Source organism: Panthera uncia, chromosome E3 (genome assembly GCF_023721935.1).
Source record: "Panthera uncia isolate 11264 chromosome E3, Puncia_PCG_1.0, whole genome shotgun sequence".
Taxonomy (NCBI): Eukaryota; Metazoa; Chordata; class Mammalia; order Carnivora; family Felidae; genus Panthera; species Panthera uncia.
The window spans coordinates 32285906-32308117 of NC_064815.1; the positions used below are offsets into that span (position 1 = coordinate 32285906).

A 22212-nucleotide genomic window follows, 5' to 3' on the forward strand; every position below is an offset into this window, starting at 1 on the left:
GCGGCGGCGAACAAAGAGGCGGCGGGCGCGGGCGGCCGAGCAGAGCCGAGCGCAGCCGAGCCGGGCCGAGCCGGGCCGGGCCGGGCCCAGGAGCGAGCGGGCGATGCGGGCGGCCGGGCGGGGGTTAGCCGGCCCCTGAACCCCGCGCCCCACGGGCCAACGAGGGAGCCCCGCGGCGGCGCGCCCAAGGCAGCCGGCCCGCCATGGCCGGGGTCAGCTACGCGGCGCCCTGGTGGGTGAACCTCCTGCACCGGCTGCCCCACTTCGACCTGAGCTGGGAGACCACCAGCAGCCAGTTCCGGCCCGAGGATACCGACTACCAGCAGGTGAGGCGGCCCCCCTGGGTCGAGGGTCAGGGCCCTGGGTCACGGCCCCTCCATGCCGAGGGTCAGGGTCCCGTCCTTTCGAAGATCTGAAGATTCCCGAACCGCCCATCGAGGGTCTGGCTGGGGGGGGGGGGGGGGGATGTCTCCCTCCCCGAGGGTCGCTGCCCCCGTCCTCCTCGAGGGTCACGGCCTCCACCTTTTCGTGAGTCACAGCCCCTTTCTTCTCTAGGGTCTCCCCTCTGCGTCCTGGGGGCTCCCCTCCTTGAGCGTCTAAAGACCCCCATCCTGCATGGAGGGTCCGCGGCCCTCCTGCAGATTCTAGCTTTTTCCCCTGGTGTCGCTTAGGCCCACCTTTTTAGGGTCATGTGGAGCCTTCACGCGTTTCTCCCTGGAGCCCCCTCTGCCAGCTGTCAGCTCCAACCCAGGCCCTTGTCCATCTCCTGGGGCAGCCCTGAACTGTGGCCCTGCAGAGCCCCCTACTCAGAGGATCCCAAGCCCATACCTGAGAGCTCTGGGTCCAGCCAGGAGGGGGGGATTCCTCGCCCCCTCACCCCCCGCTGGGAAATCCCACTCACTGCCAAGATTTTGGTAGGTGAGTGAGCTGGGCAGATGCCAGCCCTCTCTGGCCGGCAGTGACTCCCTGTCGGGTGGCCAGGCTGTGGGATGCACACAGTGCGGTGTGTGCTGTGGTGACACCTGGACTGCCTGGAGACCCGGCTGCCCCTGAGGGAGGGAGGCCTGGCCACAGACACTCAAGGTGGGCCTCAGTCTGGGAGGCTGGAAAGGGGCTGAGCCTGGGCAGAATGGGGGGCAGTGGAGGTCTGCAGCCTTCTCCCCAAGGGATCAGCCTCTCCCGGTAGAACCCTAGTCCTCGGGTCATGCCAAGCCCAAGCACCACCCCCAGTACTGATCCACTGTCATTTGAGTGCAGGGCAGGGGACTGGGCCGTGGGCATTTCCTTCCTGCTTGGGGATCCGGATTCCAGAAGCCCCATGACCCGGATGCCTGGTCACCCGGAACTCCTCTGGGGTTCTCTCCAGTGGTCATTGCAGAGCCCCGGGTGGAGTGGAACAGCGTTCCTTGTCAAGATGGCCTGGGAGTCCGGTATTCCGTGGATATTATCGCACCTGGCCTGTGTAGAACTGTCTCCTGTGGGCACCCTCAGCTAGAGGATGAGACCGGAAGCAGAGAGCGAGGGCACCGCGGGCCTCTCAGCTCTGCGGGGCAGCCCACCACTCCCGGCCTCAGTGGTCACCTTGGGCCTGCTGATCTGCTTCTAAGCAGATTAGAAAGGGGGCCGGGGATTGGTCCAGGCATGCCCAGAGACAGCAAGGTTTTTATAAAACTCAACGCCCACGTTTCAGAAGCCCAGCCGTGGGGTGCCGACCGGTGTGGGAGCAGCACCCTTCTCTGCTCCCCAGGGGCTTCCACGTGTCACGGCTCCGTCACATCAGGCCCCTGGCTGTCCCCGGCCAGGAACCGTGCTTTACTTTAGGAAGTTCTCTGCCAGTTATCGGTTCGGAAGCTCCTGGACTGCCCCTGGGGCGCCTGGGGCAGCTGGACCCGCGCAGAGCTTGCCTGCAGGCTGCACCTGCCATCCCACCACCCTCGGTTGGACTGGCTGTGGCCCCTCGCCCCCTGGGGCTCTCGGGACACATCGTGGGGTGTGAGTGAGGGCCCGACGTCTGCAGCCTGTGGAGGTCTCCAGAGCGGGGGCCGGCCCCCCTGGCTCAGCCCGACCTCCTGCGGGGCCCTGTGCCCCTGCGGGTGTGTGCCCCCAGCTTCTGTGAGCACTGCCCCCTCCTCCGCTGTGGGAGGGCTCTGACTCACTCTCCTGCCTCCTCTCTGCAGAGCAGAATTAGCCACTGAATAATTCACGGCGTGGAAACCAGCCTGTCTCCATCCCCTGCCACCTCCGCTCCTGGCTGGGGGCTAGTAGAATGAGCCAGACCCGGACATGCGTCCTGCCCCTGCCCTCCCGGGGTTGGTGCTTTTGGGTGAACACTGGACCTCTCTGATCCCTTCAGTGCCACATCCTGAAATCCGGGCTGGCGCACTTCTGCGGGGCCACAGTGGGGGATGCAGAGGCCCCGTGCTTTTGCTTCGTGCTCGGTGGCAGCAGACAGAGCTCCCTTCCTGGGTGGCTGGGCAGTGGGTCAGCGTGGACCCCGTGGCCTAGGGCCCCTTCCTGCCTCCCCTGGTTTAGTATTCCTGGCTGTGGAGGGGGCAGCTAGCGGGCGGGGGTCCCCTCGTCCTCTTGCCCCAGGCGCCCCCTCTTGGCCGGCTTCTGCCTGAGCTGCAGGGTCTGGCGATGCCCCCACCCCCATGTGGCCTGGGCCCAGCGTGGGAGGAGGGCTTCTGCCTCCTGGACTGTCCAGGGGACGAGTAGGGCCTGGGTTGGGGGAGTAGGGGACATGTATGGTGTGAGGAGACCAGGCTTTGTCCTTTGCCGTTTACGGCCCCCGCCTTCCACTGCCGGGTCCCCTGGTGAAACCCGCTGGAAACCCCCATGGCCCGGCCCTGTTTTGGGGCACTGTGCAGGGCTGTCCGTCACTGGTCCTTTCTCTCACAGACCGGGAAATGAGGATGATTGCCTCCCTTGTACAGATTAGCAAACCGAGGCTCAGAGAGGGAAGTGGCTCAGAGTCACATGATGACGAGGTGGTGGGAGCCAGAGTCAGCCTCCTGGGCCCCCGTCTGCTGGCCCCCTGCAGGGGTCAGGAGCAGATGCGGGGCTCTTCCGAGGGCTCCCAGAGCCCTGGCCGGCCCTACTTGGGGCTTTGGAGCCCCTGCAGGAGCAGGGCTGGCATTTCTCTTGGGGCGGAAGGTCTCGGGTTTCCATGTTCCCGAGGCCTCCATTCTGAGGGGAGGGGCTCCCTGGCCATTGATGCATCTCTTGGGGGCCCGGGCTGTTTGCCGGATGGACAGATCATAGGGAGGGTGCCAGTGGGGTCTGTGGGGACGGATGGGGTCTGTGGGTGGACGGGGACTGGAAGGAGGCAGAGAAGCTTCTGGAGTTTGCTCTGTGCTACTCTACCCCACACCTGCCTGCCAGGAGGGGCTGCTGGTCTGACTCCCCTGGGGCTGGGCCCAGAGTTCCCCACACAAGGGGCAGCTGGATGGGTGGGGACTGTCATTTTAGGGGAGCTGCCCGGAGGATCGCAGGCCCAGAGAAAGGAGGAGACTCTGGGGGTCGCACCGCTGAGCTGGCGGGCTGGGCCCAATGTCTGGGGGCCTGACGTGCTCTGGGGTGATGGTAGGGCCTGCCCTGGCTTCGGGCAGGGGTCCCACAGCCTTTTCAGGCTGGAGAATAGGGGCCTGGGCCCCAGCTCTGTTGCTTCCTATCTGTGTGACCTTGGGGGGGATCATCTCCCTCTCTGGGCTGCCCCTTGGGGAGTGTGCCCCATCCATCCCTACCCACCCTAATGACTCCCCTGCCAAGCCTTTTCACACCGCCGTGCCCGGAGGCCGAGGCCGAATTCACTCTCTTTGTTCATTATCTCTGCTAGTTCAGGGCGGCGGGAAGCTGTGAGGTGTCAGGACGGGGCCTGCAGGAGCGCAGTGATCAGGGAAGTCTTCCTGGAAGAGGTGCTTCCTGGCCTGCCACGAAGGGCGCCAGCCAGGCTGCGAACTCCCGGAGGGCTGGGACTTGCCTGGAACCTGGCATTAAGCGGGCACACTGGCTTCTCTTCCGGTCAGATGGTAGCATTTGGCTCAGGCTTGCGTAGCCTGTGAGGCCTGTTTCTTGTTTGAACCCTGAGTGCTGGGATGGTTCATTCGAGACCCTAAAGATAGGACAGAGGTAGCCATGCACAGACCTTGGCGGAGACGGTTCCTGGCCGCTGGAACGGCACACGCAAAGGCCCTGAGACAGAGAGAAGCCCGAGCCTCAGCCCAAAATAAGGGAGTCCTTCTGGTCTGAATGTGCTGCCTCTGTGCTCGGAGATGTGTGAACCCTGACTGGGTGGCCCCTTAGAGGGCGTTTGAGGTCTAGGTTGTATGACTGTCAGGGCCCAGGGGTCTCCTAGCTAAGACCGCAGCGCCTTGGCTAAAAGCTATGACTCAAGAAAGGTCTGCCGAGTACCTGACTGCAGGCTGGTGTTGGCCGAGCCCCCGGGCCTTGTGGGCCCCCGGCCGAGCCCCCGGGCCCCATTGTCATCTTCCTTCCATCACTGATCGGCAGATTAAAACCTGGGGTGATCGCCTGGCTTCTCATCTACAAAAATAACAGATGTTGGCGGAACATTTGGAAAATAGGAAAAAGCATGAAGAAAAAACCAAAAAGCGCCTCTGGCTGGATTTCATCCCCGCACGCAGACCCGTGGGGTGCGCGTCATTCGGAACCAGAATCACGCCGCACGCCCTTATTGTCACCGACTTCTGGACAATGTTGTTGGCCCTGGGTTCTTGATGTGTGGCCAGCGTCCCATGGTAACAGTCGGGATGCTGGGGTGCAAGTGACAGAAACGTACCGAACGTGACAAAACTCACTGAGGAGTGGGCGGGAGCTTCTAGAGTACCCCCTGCACGGACAGAGCCGATGAGCTGGATTTGGGGGACGTAGTGGTGGGTGAACAGGGAAGTGCCTGCTGGGACGGATCGACCGGCTCTTTCCTTTCCGACGGGGGGCAGGGTGAAGCCTCTGGTTGCCTCGGCCACGAGGTCTACACTGCGGCGGTCATGGGGGTGGTTAATGGGAAACCTGGCACATCCCCTGCTTGGCATTGGTGTGGGGTCTCTGTCACCAGGCCCCATTGTTCTGCCTTTCGGCGGCCCCTGGTTTTCAAGGGTCTGTGGATGTGGTGACGAGCCGTGTCCCCGACACTCTACTCCTCTGCCCAGAGGATATGCAGGAAGGGACATCGGCCTTTCCGGCCCTGGCCAGGGGGTCTTGGTCAGGCTCTGGGCAGGGTGTGCTGTGGCTCTCACCCCAGGCCACAGCCGCTGTACCAGAGAGGCTCATAAACATTTCCCCGAGGCAGCCACACAGCGGCCCTCGGGGGTGGGCATTGTCACTGCTCTAGAAGCAGAATTGAGGCCACTGGCCGGCCAGCATCGGTGGGCTGGAAATGTGGGCAGGCTCCTGCTCCAGCGCGGTACTCCCCTTCGGTGGACACAGTCCCCGTGCAGAGGCTCCCTGGTCCCCTAGCGGGGCCTGGTTCAGGGAAGCTCAGCGGGTGTGGGGACCGGGTCCTCTCCCCGCCACGGGCAGTTCTGCTTTGGCTGCACGGGAGGAACGGAATCTGCAGCCCAGGGACCGGGTCACAGATATGGGAAGTGGCCCCCTGTGGCCCCACAGGAATTGGGGCATGTGACAGGGCTGGTGGTGGGTGTGGCAGGACCTGGCTGTGCCCGTGCCTGCCTCCTGGGGTCTGCCCTCAGCTTGGCGCTGGGCCAGGACACACACATGGCTCTCCCATGGCTCTGAGGGGCTCCTCGTGCTCTTGGGGAGGGTCTGATGGGCACACACTGGGCACCGTTGCCCAGAACAGGGGGCTGCTTTCCAGAGCGTACCCCTGAGCTGGGGTCCCTGCCCGAGGTGGGACGGCACGTGCCCAGAATGGGGTCTGCTGCCTGTCCAGCAGGACCCCTGGGGGCCACACAGCAGACGTGCTGAGGCAGCGAGGATGCTTCGGGCCGTGGAGGGGGCTGTGAGGGCTCTGGCGGGCCTCGGTCAAGGCCAGGCCTCCAGGCCAATAGCAGGCGCAGGATGGGGGCTGCAGAGGAGGGGCCCGGGTGTGGGGTGTGCCCGCAGAACCGGGCGGAGGACCCAGGCTGTGGCCGGGTGGGCTGTGGGAGGGGGGATGTGCGGGGCCCCTCCGGAGCCTCCCTGTCCCCTGCCCCCTGCCCGAGGCCTGGGTCGGGCTCACGCACACCCACCGGCCTGCACGTGTGGCCCTCCCGCGGGCCTCAGTCGGCGTGCTGCTTCTGCTCCCCAGAGGAGCCTGGCTGAGGCCTGGGTCCCCACAGGAGGGGCGGGTGGGCTACGAGACGTAGGGGTCTCAGAGAGGGCTCTGTTTTGTACCACAGGCACCCACTGTGGTCGGGCCTCTCCTGTATTGGCTGAGGGCGTGGGGCGAGGCCGGCCTGCCCAAAACCTGAGCGACCGCTTCCTTCTCTCTCTGAGGAGGGTCCCGGCCTGGGGTGCCGCCCGCTCCGGCCGCGTGCACTCCAGCTGGGCTCCCGACTGTCGTGAGGGTCACCGCAGAAGTTGTGGTGTCTCGTCCAGCCCGGTCCTGGAGGCTGGTTAGGCTGCCCTCCCCGGGCCACATCCCCCCTTGAGTCCTGGGACAGGGCTCCGGCTGGCCCGATGATGTGACCGGGCCCGTCGGCTGGCTCCTGGCTGCATCCGAGGCCTGTGGCCTGGGTCCCTAGGGGTGGCCAGTGGAGAGGTGTGTGCGGTCAAGCCTGGGGAAGAGCGGAGGGCTGTTCTGGGCGCCATGCTGGGAAATGCGTTAGGCCACTGGGGCCAGATAGACACCCTCGCCGCGGGGAGGGCAGCTCCTGTGCCGTGTCCTCCGGGGTCCGTTCCCTCCGCGAGCGGGTGTGGCGTGGGCAGCAGGACAGCGGGCTGGCCCCCAGACCCGGAGGGCGGCGGGGTGGGGGCTGCCTTGGGGGGTGAGCCACCAGAGCTCGTCCCGGGGCCTTGAGCCCAAGTCCAGCCTCGCCAGGCCTCCATCCCGCTGGTTCCTGGAGGGCAAGGGCGAGTAGGGTGCACACGCCGTGAGGGCATCAGCCTGCAGCCGGTGTGTGTCCCTGTGCGGCCTGGTGCTCTGGGTCTCAGACCTCCGGTGGGAGGACTTGGACTGACAGCCGGGCCCCTCCTGGGCTCCTGCTCGGCCGGCCGCTGGCTGTGCTTTCTCCAGGATGGCCACGAGCTCACCGTCATGGAATTCGTGAAACCCAAGCCCAGCTCAGTGGAAAATCTGTTTTTAATTTCTGGTCGGCATGTGGGAGCCGCAGCCAAGTGTGTTAGAGGGGTGGGGGGCTGTGGGCCGAACAGCCAGCCAGGCGCCCAACTCTGCTCCACGGCCAGGGCCCTCGGCACCCGCTCAGCCTGGCCCGGGGGGTGAGGGGGCCTTTTCCGGAGCTTTCCTCAGGAGGCCCGTGTGGGCTCAGACCCCCGCTTCCTCTGTACTTAAGTGTGTGGGGCTCCAGCGTCCCTTCTGGCCTCAGGCCCCCGGCCTGGAAGGTGGGTGCCACCCCTTTCCCAGGTGGTCTGGGGACCCGCGAAGCCCAGTGTGAGGCTGGGTGGGTGCCGAGGCCAAGAGCCAGCCCCAGGGGAGCGGGCAGCGCCGTGCGGCGTGAGCCCTTCCCAGTGAGGGGCCCCGGGCACAGGAGCTTCGACAGCGGCCCAGCCCTCAGTCCAGGCCCAGGGCTCCGGCCGAGACGCATGTGGGTTCCCAGATGGTGCTTTGGGGGTTGGGATCCCGCCAGCCTCCTGGAAGACCCGACCTGGTCTCTTCCTGTGGAGAAAGACCCTCGGCAGTTCTGGGGCTGGGGTGGGACTTCCCCATTGGGAAGCGGTGGAGGGTCCTGCCTGCCCCCACCCCACCCTCCAGAGCCCCTCGGGACACGGGTGTGCAGCCTGGACCTCGTGCCGGGCCTTCGCCCGGGCCATCCCTCTCTGGGAACGTGCCCTCCTCTCACGGTGCCCTGCTGGCGCCCTCTGACACCTGTCGTCACGCCCCCCAGTCTTCCGAGGCTCCGGGTGTGCGCTGCTGGGGTCCCGGAGACGCGTGCCCCGTGGCCCCCGTGTCAGGCCTGGTGCTGATGTGCCTCCGTCTCGGGCTGGCCCTGGGCCGAGGGGCCCTTCGTGTAGTGACTCGGGCCTCCCCGCTCCAGTGAGGCAGGTGTGACCACCTCAAGGATGGTGGGGTGCAGGGCAGGGAGGGCCCAGGCCCCTGGAGGAATTTGGACTCACCTTCTGTTTGGAGCCTCGCCCTTGAAAGCTGGTGGAGCTGCCTCGAAGGGACGGCTGGTGCAGGGAGGGGTGAGGACGAGCTGAAGGGACAGGCCTGCCAGGGATGGGATGGCCTTCTCCAGGGACGCCCACCTCCGCAGGCCGTGGGCCTCACGCCACGGGCAGTGGCGGGACCTCAGTTACGGCAGCTGGGCCTGGGGGCCTGGCCCCGCACCTCCTGCTGTGTGACCGGGCGGAAGTCCCCGATGCCCCGAGAATAGCGGCGTCGGCCCTGGACGTCTGGCCCCCACGTCCTCCTCGCCCGTGAGCGCCGGGGCCTGGGTGTCCGTGACTTCTGCCAGGAGGCTGGCCCAGGGGGTGTGCCGCTGTGGCCTTTGGGGCTGGGGTTGGGGTGGGCAGCTTCGGAGCCCCCGTGAGGGACTCCGGCGGGGCAGGGGCTCCCCAGCCTGGCTGAAGGCTGTGGTGGCCCACAGAGGGGTTGAGCGTGTGGGCGGCGCTCAGGGGCAGTTGCTGAGGGCACGGAGGCCCCCCTGTGGGGCCGCGTCTCCGAGGAGACGGTCCGTCGGGGGTTCTGACCTGTGCTGCACGTGCGGTGTGCTCCTGGGTGCAGCGGGTGCACGGATGGGCCGTCCCAGGGTCCCGTGTGGCCACCCTGGCCGGGTGGCCTCGGGCGCATCAGCGTGGCCTGTGCTGAAACTGAGCCCGGCGTCGCGCAGGGGTGGGGTGCACGTGCCCGTGCGCTGACTGGCCGTGGTGGGACGCTGGAGCCTCGAGCCCTCACACCGTGGTCTCTGTCTCTGGACGGGGCCAAGCCTCCTGCTGCAAAGCTCTTCCGTAAGGCTTCGTGGCACGCTGTGGGCCCTCCCCTTACGGGGCTGGCTTGGGGCCCCCTGTACTCTGACTGCCGGCAAGCCTGGGGCTGAGCCAGGGACCCCCGCCCCCGCCCCGCCCTGTGCAGGGAGCTTGGGCTCACATGGAGGACGGCTGGGGTCCTGGGTCCCTCAGCAGGCCTCCTCCCTGGGCCGGGGCCTGAACGGGGACAGGGAAAAGCTTTAGACTCCAAGCTCTGGCTCATCGGGTATTTCCAGAGCGGATAGGGGCTTTGGGGGACCATGAGGCGTGGAAGAGAGTGTGTGGGCACAGGCCAGGGCTGCAGGGGCCTCGAGAAGGAGGGGGTGGTCCGGGGCCGAGAGATGAGGTGAGCCGTGGGGCCAGGAGCGGGGGGTGGGCCCCGCCGAGGCCTCACTGCGGGCGCCCGCACGGAGCCCGGTGCGTTCTTAGCGCCTCAGGTGGCTGGCAGCCAGCACTGTGGCCAACGGTCAGGACAGGGGCCCAAGCATCTCGCCTCGCCTGACCGACTGCTGACATCACTTCCATCACAGACGGAAAATTCCATTTGGTCGGAGCCCAGATGCTGATCAGGCATTTCCCATTCTCTTTCTGAATGGAGAATGGACCCTGGGGCGGTGAAGGGGACGGCAGCCCACGCAGCGGGCGCCGGGGGGGGGGGGGGGGGGGGGGGGGCGCCCCCCGCGGGGGGGGGGGGGGGGGGGGGGGGGGGGGGGCTGTCCCCTGGAATCTGGCATCGGGAGGCGGGGGCAGAGGGCACGCCAGGCACCCCCATGCCTGGCTCGTGCACCCAGATGGCGACGGGCTCTGCATGTTCACCGTGATGGGCTGCGCCCTGCCCAGCTCCGGTGCCCTCCTGTGTGAACCGGGAGGGTGCTGGCACCTTCCATGGGGGCTGTGGGAAGCTGCTGTGGTACAGGCCCCGTAGCCTGATGTCCTGCCAGAGAGAGAGCTCCCCAGCTTCTCAGACCTTGGGGTGGGGAGCCGGGGGGCCATGTTTCTGCACACCCACTGTGTGCCAGGCCTCAGTGCCAGAGGGGGCACTGCCCCAGCTAAATCGATGAGCTCAGCAAGGCCTTGCCTTCCTGGGGGAGGTGTGGGCAGACAGACCCAGCACAGAGATGGTAGAAATAGGGTCCTTTCCTCATAGGAAGGAGGCTTCCTGGAGCCGGGCAGACAGACCAGGAGGGATGAGGTGGAACCTTGGATGCCTGGCTCCCAGCATGTAGGGTTACAGGGGTGAGGTGGGAGTGAGGTGGGCACCCGTGCTTCTGTCTGCCATTGCCTCCAGAGAAGCTTCTGGAAAGTAACTCACCCCTTTGGTACCCAGGACACACGATCACCATCAAGCCTGGCCCTGGGGTTCCTGGGGCAGTGAGTGGTCCTCCCCTAGCCCCTGCCCTGCGAGAGGCAGGGATGGGACGGGAGCATCCTCCGCCCCCAGGCAGGCGGCCCTACCTGTGTGCGAGGCTGCCCCTGGCTGGCTGGCTGCCCTCCCCGCTTCCCAGTCTGCTCCAGCAGCCAGGTGCTTGGGACGCCCTCCCCTGCCCACGGCCCCTGGGAGCTTCCAGCCACGGGCTGCTGTGATCACAGGGTGACACCTTCATGTGCACGTGGGCGAGCATGTGTGTGAATATACGGGTGTAGGCGTGTGTGTGCACGAGGACGTGCTTGTGCGTGTGCGCGTAGGGGCACAGACGTGTACGTGCTCACCTTGTGCGTGAGCAGCCCTGGAACACCGCCCCCCGCCCCCCCAGCAGCCAAGGTGCCCACTCTCTGCCCCCAGCCCACCAGGCTGTGTGGTGACAGAGAGAGCCCTGGGGGTAGCAACCCCTGGGGACCCTCACCTTTCCTGGGGGACCCCCACGGGGATGCTCTTCTGAGCGTTTACAGGGATTTGCTTGTGTAGTCCTCAGTCACCCGGTCAGGACAGCGACGCACCCATCTCCACTTTATAGGTGGGGAAACTGAGGCATGGGGGTGCGGTCCCTGACTCAAGGTCACATCTCTGAGCCAGGCTGGGCAGCATTTGAACCTTGCTGCTTTGGCTCCCTGGGCTGTCCCGCTTGGGCAGCGGTTTCAGGGTGGCTGTGGGGGAAGGGCAGAACACGCCTCCCTCGCACCTCGGTCCAGGTTCTCGGCCTCCCGGGGCCCATGTGACCCAGTCATCAACTGAGAGGGGTCTGGCACGGCTGCCGGGGACCCCGCTCCCACAGGGGGGTTGGGAAAGGCTCACACACTGCACAAAGGCAGAAATGGGGTGCGGAGAGCAGCAGGGCCTGACCGGAGACCGCACGGGGCCTCTTACGTGGTGGCAGAGCCGGGCTCAGACCAGGGGCCTCCCACGCTCAGCTGAAAGGAGCGACTAACAGGATTCTGGTTCTGTTTTAATTACAACGTTGGTACAACTTGGTGGTTTAAAAAAAAAAAAAAAAAAAAACCCGAAAAAGACACACAACAACAAACAAAACAAACCAAATCAAAGCCGTAGGAGGACACCCAAGAAAGGTACAGCATGACTCCCGCCCACAGGGGCACAGCACCTTCCAGACTCAGCCTGTGGTGGCCTCTGCCCATGCTGCTCTTCCCTGACCTTCTGGACAAGGACGGCCCCCGCCAGGGAGGCGGCCCGGGTGCTCCCACCTGTCCGGCTCTTTCTGGCCTCCGTGGCCCAGCTGGGGTCCAGCAGCTCCAGGCACCCCGGGGCCCTGGCATGCCTCCCCCCGCCCCCAGGCTCCCCCCAGGCGCTAGGGCCCCCCTCCCCCACCCCCCACCCCCCGATTGGCCGGCAGTGCGGATCTTACCTTGGGTTCCTCATCTGGCAAACGGGAGTGGGTGGTCCCGGCACCACTGAGGCAGCGATCTGGGCCTGTGAGCACTTTGATGAGTCGTGATGTCCCCTTGGCCAGGCTGGGTGGGCTCAGGGCCCCCAGCTGGGGGCCTGTTTGGGTTCCGCCCGCCCTGGTCCCAACTGCCCTGCCTTGGGGCAGGGGTTCCTCAAGAGAATGTGTGTTGGTGCGTGTATTTAAACAGCAGCACCGAGCCATCCGTGTCCTGGGGTTTCCTCGATTGTGTCCAATTGGGGGAGGGGGGAATCAGGCAGGAGAGGAGGTGGCACTGTGGGAGGGGTGGGGCTACTCCAGCCAAGGCCAAGGGAGGTCAGTCAGAGCAGAGGGTGGCCTCCAGGGGGACCATCTGCACAGGATGGGGATGGGCAGGGGCTCATTCTGGGTGAAGGCTTCCAGGTGGGGGTGTGGTGGGCCTCTGAGGGTTTGGGGGAGGGGAGGAACCTGCAGGCAGGACCGGTGACAGGGGCTGGAGGGTGGCCTTTGTTATGGAAGCACAGAGGTCCCAGGGGTGGTGCTGTGTTCTGCCCTTTGCCTGTGAGGAGGGGATGGGCAGGGCCTGTGGCACCCGGGCCAATGTCCGGCCTGTGCCTGTGAGGGCAGACCCGGGGAGCCCGGAAGAGTGCTGTTGCAAGCACTGGGATGTGTATTGACACGCAGGGCGGGGTGGGGCGGGTCGAGGGCGGTGCCGGGTTCCAGGACCCTTAAGGTGAGCCCCCTCCGTGGCGGCCCCCGGCCTGCGACATGCCCTGATTCCTGCCTGGACGCCCCTGGCCGCGGCCCGGGTCTTGGGAACACCCTCTGTGACTTGAGCGCGGCTGACGAGGTGGCCCTGGTACCGGCCCCCCGGGGGCCTGTTTCCCTCCCACCCGCAGCTTGTGAACAGGAGCGGTTGGGATCCAACGGGCCGTCCTGCCAGGACAGAGATGGTAGGCACCCTCAGCCTGGAGGAGCACCGGAGGGTGCCAGCCCCCAACGCCCGTGGCGCCCCGGCAGGGCAAGGCCGCGGCCTGTGACTCCAGCTTCATGGCGTCACCCCGGTCTGCCCCTGGATGGTGCCTCCCTCCTGTGCCTCGTGGGGGAGGCCCGAGGCCCAGCCTCCAAACAGCTCCTGGCTCCCTGGGCCCCGGTGTTGCTCTGAAGTGTGGCTGCTCGGTGCCTCCCTGGTCAGGCGGGAGGGGCCCCCCCCCAGGTGTGGGGGTGGCCAGGGATGGTGAGCCTGGTGGGAGACCTTCGGGGCCAGCGGGCTCCTGCGAGGGCAGGGAGACAGCCGCTGGGCGCCAGGGCGTCTGCGGCTCAGCCTCTCTTCCCAAGGGGGCCCTGACGGGGGCAGGTGGGCATTCTCCCCCAGCAGCACCCCAGTGTTCAGGCCTGGGGAGGGAGGGTGTTTCCAGGCCCCCCGGGGCCCAGCGTCTCTATGGCACTTCCAGTGTGGACTGAGAGCCAGTGTGCAGTGGTGAACCTTCTGTGTGGGACTTACTTGTCCCCCCCCCCCCCATGAGGTGCACGTGGTCAGGCCCGGCCTACAGCGCTAATAGGCCACGACTCCCACCCCAACAAGGGACGTGTGCTGAGGCCCCAGAGGTGCCATGACGCCGGTCCTTCCTCCGTATCTTCTCTGAAGCCGGTTTCTTTACCAGTAAAATGGGGAGGGGGGGCGCTGGGCCAGGTAGAATGACGAGTGTGGCACCCAGGGGAGACAGCGCTGGGCCTACGGCATGTGTCCCTGCTTCCCGTGGGGGATGCTGACCTCGGTGCCGGGAGAGGGCCCGAGGGGGCACTTCCTCCTCCCCTGGTGACTCCCGGACATGGCTGGATAATTCTGGGCCCCTCAGGCTGCCCCGGCCCCAGGGGCTTGCAAAGGTGGCCAGGTCCAACTCAGTCTCTTGCGGGCCTTCACCGAGACCCTCCGCCAGCCTCTTCTGGGGAGAGCACTGCCCCCTTTTACTAAAGAGAAGACCGAGGCTCTGGGAGATGAGGGGCCTTCCTCAGCGACATGGCCATCAGCAGCTGTGCTGGCCCTTCCCAGGGGCCCCTGCCCACCCAGCACCTCCTTACTGGACTTGGTCAGGGACCCCTGTTTGGACCTGTCCTATGTCCTGCCTTGGGCCCTGGGGCCCAGGAGGTGAGGGGCCCCCGCAGGGAGGGGCACAGGGCCTGGGAGGACCCCATGGCCGTGCCCGTCTGGCTTCTCCGAATGTGGCTTGGGTCCGGGACAGGGCTAAGGACGGGGGTCACTCGAGTGTTGGGAGCCTCCGTCCCCCGAGCTGGAGGACGGGCGGGTGGGAGCGAGCCCGGGTGCCGGCGTCCGCACCTCCAGCGCCGCCTCCCGGCCTCCCACAGGCGCTGCTGCTGCTGGGGGCCGCCGCGCTGGCCTGCCTCGCCCTGGACCTCCTCTTCCTGCTCTTCTACTCTTTCTGGCTGTGCTGCCGGCGGCGCAAGAGCGAGGAGCACCTGGACGCCGACTGCTGCTGCACCGCCTGGTGCGTCATCATCGCCACGCTGGTCTGCAGGTGAGCGCGGGGCGGGGCCGGGCTGGGGGGGGGTGGGGCGGCAGGGAGGGGCGGCCCGATGGAGGCGGGGCCTGACCGGGAGGGGCGGGGCCGGGGCGGGCCAGCGAGGGGCCCGGCCGCGCCCTCAAGAGCCCCGCCCCGTCCCAGCGCCGGCATCGCCGTTGGGTTCTACGGCAACGGGGAGACCAGCGACGGCATCCATCGGGCCACCTACTCGCTCCGCCACGCCAACCGCACGGTGGCAGGGGTCCAGGACCGCGTGAGTGGCCGTCCGACGGGGAGGGGGGCTCTGTGCCTGCGCCCCGTGTCTGCGTGCGTGCCCGAGGGGTGGGCGTGTGCGCGGAGCGTGCCGGGAGCGGGTCTGCGCCCGGGCTCACCGGCCCCCCGGCCCGGCGCAGGTGTGGGACACCGCGGCCGCGTTGAACCGCACGGCAGAGCCCAGCCTGCAGAGCCTGGAGCGGCAGCTGGCCGCGCGCCCAGAGCCCCTGCGCGCAGTCCAGCGGCTGCAGGGCCTTCTCGAGACGCTGCTGGGCCACACCGCGGCCATCCCCTTCTGGAGGAACCCGGCTGTGTCCCTGGAGGTGCTGGCCGAGCAGGTGGATCTCTACGACTGGTACAGGTGCGGCTGGCCCTCTTTTCTGTCCGCCCCGCCTGGCCCCTAGTGCCTGGGTGCTAGTCACCCTCCACGGCCCGGTGTCTGAGTTGTTACGGGTGGGGCCGCCGTGTTCTCCGGGACTTCTTTTACCAGAACTGATGCCAGCCCCATATCCCGGAGCTGCCTGCGGATGCCCCTCTGGGCCCCAGGCCGTTCCCTCAGCTCTGCCAGGCCCCCCGAGCAACGCCCCCGTCCCTGCGCCCCACGCGCACCCACACCCACTGTGTGCCCACAGGTGGCTGGGCTACTTGGGCTTACTGCTGCTCGACGTGGCCATCTGCCTGCTGGCGCTGGTCGGCCTCATCCGCAGCTCCAAGGGCATTCTCGTCGGGTGAGTCTGTGGGGTGGAGGGGCAGAGGGCAGGGGTGAGGCGCCCGCAGCACCTTCTTCCCTGAGGCGGCCCTTCCCTCCCCACCCCCATCTGTGGGTCTGGCCACGGGTTTCCCACCACGGAAGCCCGCTCCGGCAGTTCTCCTGGGGCCCTTGACCCGTGCCCCTGTGGTGGGCACATCTGCCCTGTCCATCCTTGGTTCCTGCTGGGCTCCCTCCCCATTGAGCCTGCGTATCGTAACCCAGACACCTGAAGACCTGTCAGGTCACCAAGTCATGGGGACACCGGAAAGTCAAGCTGGCCACGTCCCCGGCCTGGAGGCAGTCTGGGCTCGTCGCCCTGCTGTGCCGCCCACTCACCTGGCCACCTTGGGCCGGTGGCTTTTTGGCACTGATAACTCTGTCTCGTCCTCCGAAAGACGCGACAGTGCTAGCTGTCTGCGGGTAACAGCTGTCGCTTCCTCACTGAACAGTTGAACAGCCGTGTCCTGTGCCCTCCCCGGGCCGGGCACGGGGAGAGACCAGTGAACAGGCGGGCCCCTGTAGCGCCTTGTGTCCGGGGCGGCGGGGGCGGGGGGGGGGGGGGGGGGCTGGGGGGGGGGGGGGGGGAGGGGGGGGGGGGGGGACGTGCAGGCGGGCAGGCCAGTCTGTGGCACGCGTGCTCCGCGAGGAGCCCTGGCAGGGAGGGGACTGGACGTCTGACCACCAGCACGTGGGCCTGCGGCGAGGGGTGTGAGCAGCAGCAGGGAGGCCTGAGTGCATGGACCGCAGGGACCGGGGAGGCAGGTGAGGCTGGGCCTTAGGCGAGGCAGGTGTGAGCCCCGTGGGTCTGGCCCAGGCTAACGGGCCCCTCCGGCCACGCTGTGGAGAGCAGGGTGAGGGCTGGGACGCGTCACCTGCTGGCGGGAGGGGAAGCAGGGAGACCTTCCTTCCTGGCCCTCCCCTGAGCCCCACCCCAGCCCGCCCCAGGTGGGAGGGAGACGCATCTGTGCCCAGTCTTCAGGTGGCTCTGGCTAAGGCCAGACCACGGAGCAGCCACAGCCCCCGTGAGGGCAGACCCCCCCCAGATGTTCCCTGGGGACCCGGCCCTCTGGCCTGCAGCCACCCCAGCAGCCTGGGGGTCGCTGATTGGCGTCCTTTGCCCCAAGGGTCTGCCTGCTGGGGGTCCTGGCCCTGGTCATCAGCTGGGGCGCACTGGGTTTGGAGCTGGCCGTGTCCGTGGTGAGTGGCGGAGGGGAAGCGTGATCCCTCTGTGCTGGGCCTCAGCATGAGGGGGGGCTGGGGAAAGTCATACTCTTCTCCCTTCCCGCCCTACCCTGGGGTATCGAGGTTCCGCGAGGAGTGGGGACCTTCCCATGGGCACACAGCAAGTCAGTGCCTCCCCACATCCCTATTTTACCTTCTGGAGCTAAAAGTGAACCTGGGAGTCAGGCTGTATCCCTGAGAGCTGAAGGCTGGGGGGGCTTAGCCTGGTCACCCCATCTGCCTTGCCTGCACCCGTCCCAGGGCTCCAGCGACTTCTGTGTGGACCCCGACACCTACGTGACCAGGATGGTGGAGGAACACTCCGTGCTGAGTGGGGGTGAGTCTGAAGCTGGCACCCCAGCGGCCAGGCTGGGGAGACCCAACTGAGCGAGGACAAGGCATCCTCTCCCTCATGGGTCCTTGGTCTAGGGGAGGCAGGACCCACACACATCGGGAAGCTAGTGAGTGAACAGGAACACCTGTGAGTGGCGGGGGGTGGGGGGCTCTGAGAATGAGGACAGGTGCTGTGTGAGGCCAGATGACGGGAGGGGTGACGGTGGAGGTGGGTGACAAGGGTGCAGCAAGTGACGACAGGCTACTTCAGAGCAGACAGTGTGGCCTACCAAAGAGGTAGCATTTAAATTGAGCCAGGGAAGGCTGTGTGTCTTGTGCAAAGGCACCGGGGCAGAGACAAACCCAATGTGTTTGTAAGGCAGAAAATAGATCCACCGTGAGAGGAGAGGGTGGGGAGGCCAGCAGGGACAGGTCGAGGAAAGGAACTTGGGCTTAATTCTCGGGAGTCCGTTGGAGGTGGGAAGCCTGGGAAAGACATGGCCCATGATTCAGTTTCTTTTTCAAAGTTTCTTTGGGCTGTGGGAGCAACACGGAGGTCAAGCGGGAAGGCAGGGAGGTTGTTGAAGTTCTCCAGGCAGGGGGCAGGTGCCTTGAGCCAGCGGGGCGAGAGGTGAATGGGGACGTGCCGTGAGGGAGCGTGATGGGGCTTCTGAAGAAGCAGGATGTAGGGAGGGAGGAACTGATGCCCTGTTCTCTGCCTGAGCAGCTGTCCTCACAGGAGCCACGGACTGAGCTGGGGGCAGAGAGCGTGTCTGGGGCTGGGTGCGTGTTGACCCATCTCAGGAGGCAGGTGCATGTGGGACTGGGCTCGGGCACGGCCAGAGCTGGACGGTGCTAAGCTCCTTGTTTGCCCTTGCTGTGAATGCCGTGTGCTCCTTGGGAGAAGAGTCGAGGGACCGTCCCCCCAAGGATAGGAGTTCTGCGTGGCCTTGAAACACTGGCCCTCACGGGACTGTCTTTTCCTCCTTGCCCGAGAAAGCCACAGAGAGGAGCCTGTGGTCAGGTTTTTAGCTTATTTGGTTGAAGGAACCGTTTCCATGTAAGCCAGAGGAGCCCCGCAGCGGGGGAGGGTGGATGTGCCCAGCTGAGAGCTGGCAGGACTGGTGACAGCTGTTACTACCGCTGTCCCTGGCCCCGGTGCCATCAGCCTTTCGGGTCCTCGCTGCTCAGGGCTCTGGGGCCATTGGCAAGTGCGAGCAGCCCCCGGCCTCACATGAGTACAGGCTCCTGCCTGCGAGCCACAGGCCGCCCCTCGCGGGCCAGGCAGAGCCAGGTGGCCCACGTGAAGTGGGTTTTCACTTAAGCTTGGTGGGAGCCCAGGCCCGAGGAGTCAAGCGTAGGAGCCCCGTGGGAAGCTGCCCCAGACTGCGGCCAGCCCTGCACCTAAGCCCTTGCTCCTGGTCCCTCCCCATCTTGCACTGGGCCCCGGAGGGACCCCAGAAGGGAGGCACCTGGAACTCCAAAGCCAGTGTCCACTGCTTCAGGGAAGGGTCCTGAGGGGCCAGAGAGCGTTGTGGGGGGCGCGGGGGCAGGCAGAGTCCAGGGCTCCTCCCTCAGCCGCAGCCAGGCTCAGGTCTCCTAGGGTTTTTTGCATCCGAACCGTAAGTGAATCCCCACCTTCGGACATCGGACGCTGAATCGACACCTGTTTTAAGGGCGATGAGACAGGCAGGCCCCCCAAGTCCTGGGTGCTCCAGGCTGCAATGTATGGGCTGTGTCACCTCCTCTTTCGGGCGATGCTCTGGCCTAAGAACTATTATTCTGCCCAAGTGACCCCCGAGCAGATGCATCCCCGGGCGTCTTCTGACCCCTTGCCTACCTCCGGTGCCCTGTCTGCTGCTCCAGAGGGAGGGGAGGGACAAGGGCTGCACCCAAGAGACCGCTGTGCGTGCTGCAGGGACACTGCCCGGGGCGGAGGGTCTGGGCACCGGCCCCGGGCTCTCGGAGGCCACATCCCCTCTCACGTGTGCTCGAACGCACCCAGGCACCCCGCGCAGACACACGCACGCACGGGCGCGCGCACGTAGGCACACAAGGCACACGCAGGCGGCCGGCCTCACTCGGCCACCCGACCTCTCTCCGCAGACATCTTGCAATACTACTTGGCCTGCTCGCCCCGTGCCTCCAACCCCTTCCAGCAGGTGAGTGCCGGGGGTGCTCCTGCCCTGGTGCGGGCGGGAGGGGGCCACACGGGCCCTGAGCCGCACGGCCCCCAACCCCTCCCAGACGTGAGTGGACCCTGGGACCCGAGGAGCAGCCGGATGAAGGCCACGCTGACATCACTAACTGCCCCTGGGGTCAGCGCCCTGATGCCCTCGGCGCAAGCCTTTTGGGGTGGACGGCCTACCGCCCCGAAATACCTGGGATTCCTTTCGTTTCTTGGGTTCCCCTGGGTGGCCCTGCAGAGCGAAGGCAAGCGTCGCCCTGCGGGAGGGGTCCCGTGCCCACCTCTGGAATGACGGGACAGGTGTCGTCAGGGTGGAGTTTGGAGGGAAACCCTTCGGCCCCCTGCCTGGCACTCCACGTGACTGCATGGCCCTCTGGGGTCCCGAAAACCACCTGTTTCAGAGACACCATGTTTTTGGTGATCTGTCTCATCTCTGCGTACGTGGGCAGGCTCGTGGGGAGCCAGGGAGGGGTGTCCCGCGGGCCCACGGAGCAGAGTGCCCACGGGCTGGCGCAGGCCCGGGGCAGCGGGCCTGGCAGACCCGTGTCGGGGGGGGCGGCCCTGGGGTGGGAGAGACGGGCTGCCCCTGCCCCTGCCCGTCAGCTGCCTGTCTGTGGAGCAGAAGCTGTCTGGCAGCCACAAGGCGCTGGTGGAGATGCAGGGCGTCGTGGCCGAGCTGCTGAAGACCGTCCCCCGGGAGTACCCGGCCACCAAGGTGAGTGGGTGGGCGGTGGGCCAGCTGGCCAGCTAGAGGGCTAGATGCTGCGAGGGGCAGTGCCCCCTGCCGGGCTCCTGCGGAGGTCCCTGCCTCTTCCACACCCTTCCCGGCGGTGCCCTCCCTTCTCCCCTGCGTCCACCCTTCATCCCCCTGGACAATTGTGGGAGGCTTTTAAAAACAGGTCTGTTTCTTACTTCTTTTTAACGTATGTACGTGTATACGTATTTCTCGACGTTTGTTTATTTTTGAGAGAGAGAGAGAGAAAGAGCGTGCGCGCGCAGGGGAGGGGCAGAGAGAGAGAGAGGGAGTCACAGAATCCGAGGCGGGCTCCAGGCTCCGAGCCGTCAGCACAGAGCCCGACGCGGGGCTCCAACCCACGAGCCGTGAGATCATGACCTGAGCCGAAGTCGGACGCTCGACCGACTGAGCCCCCCAGGCGCCCCTCTGTTTTTTATTTTTAAAGTAATGCATGCTGTTTGAGTTAAAAGAAATAAGGAATAATAAGGAAAATAGGGACAGATGTGGGAACAAAGGAAGGTCCACCCCCCAGCCCGTAGGGGTGTTCCGGGAATTGGAGGGCTGATGTTCTGGGGCCTGAGCACTTCACCCCACACCTTTGCTACCAAGCTCCTGGCAAATCCCAGGCTCCCCGAAGGTGCCAGTCAGCCCGTGGGAACCCTGCCCGGCCCGTGCGCACCACTGCAGAGTGGGCACGGCTCGGCCCTCAGCCTTTTTTGTGTGACCAGCTGGATCTTCTGTAGTAAACTCACGAAGTTTAAGTTAAAAGAGCGCACGCATGTTACAGTTACTTCCTATTTCTGGTATAGCCGGGGCGTCCCCTGGGTGTTTCGCAATTGAGCGGATAGGTAGGTACGTCCTTGTGCCGGGGCCGCCAGAACAGACCGCACGCGGGGGGCTTAGGCAGCAGAGACGGATTTCCCGACACTTCTGGAGGCTGGAGGTCAGGGGCACGGGCCAGGGCACAGGCAGGGCTGCGACCTCCTGAGGCCTCTCTCCATGGCGTATCGACACCACGTTCTCGCGTCCTCACGCCCGCGTCCCTCTGCGCGTGTCTGTGCCCCGACCTCTTACAAAGACGTCAGTCTTAGTGGATTGGGGCCCACCCTCGTGACCTCTGCTTACCCTAACTACCTCCTTAAAGGCTCCGTCTCCAAATACGCGTTTTGAGGGATTGAGGGTTAGTAACGCATATGCAACGTGAATTTGGGGAGCGGGGACACAATTCAGCCCCTAATAAATAGTGAGTTTTGTCATCCTGAAATCCGTTTCCGACTCACAGAGCGTTCCTCGCATGTGTTATAAAAGGCAGTGCTGGGGGGCGCCGGGGTGGCTCAGTCGGTTGAGCGTTTGACTTTGGCTCAGGTCATGATCTCGCAGATTGTGAGTTCAAGCCCCGCGTCGGGCTCTGTGCTGACAGCTGGGAGCCCGGAGCCTGTTTCAGATTCTATGTCCCTCTCTCTGCCCCTCCCCTGCTCGCGCTCTGTCTCTGGCTCAAAAATAAATAAACATTAAAAAATAAAAAGGCAGTGCCAGGTCCAGTGGTCGATGTAGAGGAGTTGCTGTCGACCCTGAAATGTGTCTGTGAGGTCATCTCTCCACGGAGATGTGGCTGGAGGTGCCCGCGTAACACACAGACACACGCGTGCACGCACAGACATGCACACACATGCTACAGGATCCGGCTCGTTCTGTACAGAGGGTTCGGATGACGTTTTGTCATTTAAAATGCCATGAACACTTTCCCTTTCGCCGTTCTGTAAACTGAGATTTGTAAAAGAACCAGACCCCCGTCAGAAGACACGTGGGTGTTTGCCGCCTCTCCTGTTTTGACAGGCATCGGTGGGTCCTACTTTCCCCACTCCACTCGAATCCTCAACAGTCCCCCTGAGGCCAGGGCACAGACTCGGGTCATCGTTTCTAGAAGCCCGGGGTCCTCAGCGCCTGTTCCAAGACCACGGGTGTGGGTGGAGAGATACATGGGGGCTCCCAAGGGCCTGTCCTCCTGACTGGTGCTGACCTTGTGTGGCACGTGTCCCCCCAGGACCCCCTGCTCCGTGTCCAGGAGGTGCTGAACGGCACAGAGGTGAATCTGCAGCACCTCACCGCCCTGGTGGACTGTCGCAGCCTGCACCTGGTGAGGGCCGGCCTGGGGGGGAGGCCCCCCGGGGGCCACAACGGGGGTGGGGGGATTGGGGGGATAGGAGAGAGCAGCTGGGGATATGGAGCAGGAAGGAGCAGCTGGGGGCAGGAGGGAGCAGCTGGGG

The 22212-nt window shown here is 65.7% G+C and overlaps 1 protein-coding gene across 2 annotated transcripts in view; it reads left to right on the forward strand.

Moving 5' to 3' along the window:
- Positions 1-6: 6 nt before the first annotated feature.
- Positions 7-22212, forward strand: part of TTYH3 (tweety family member 3) — a 31183-nt gene continuing 8977 nt past the window's right edge. For both annotated transcript variants that reach the window (XM_049639337.1, XM_049639336.1), the window contains exons 1-10: positions 7-326; positions 14289-14458; positions 14606-14717; positions 14857-15077; positions 15349-15444; positions 16592-16664; positions 16950-17025; positions 19128-19183; positions 19832-19924; positions 21990-22082. In XM_049639337.1, the coding sequence (XP_049495294.1) occupies positions 204-326; positions 14289-14458; positions 14606-14717; positions 14857-15077; positions 15349-15444; positions 16592-16664; positions 16950-17025; positions 19128-19183; positions 19832-19924; positions 21990-22082 (1113 nt within the window). In that variant the 5' untranslated portion in view covers positions 7-203. The remainder of the gene's footprint in view (positions 327-14288; positions 14459-14605; positions 14718-14856; positions 15078-15348; positions 15445-16591; positions 16665-16949; positions 17026-19127; positions 19184-19831; positions 19925-21989; positions 22083-22212) is intronic.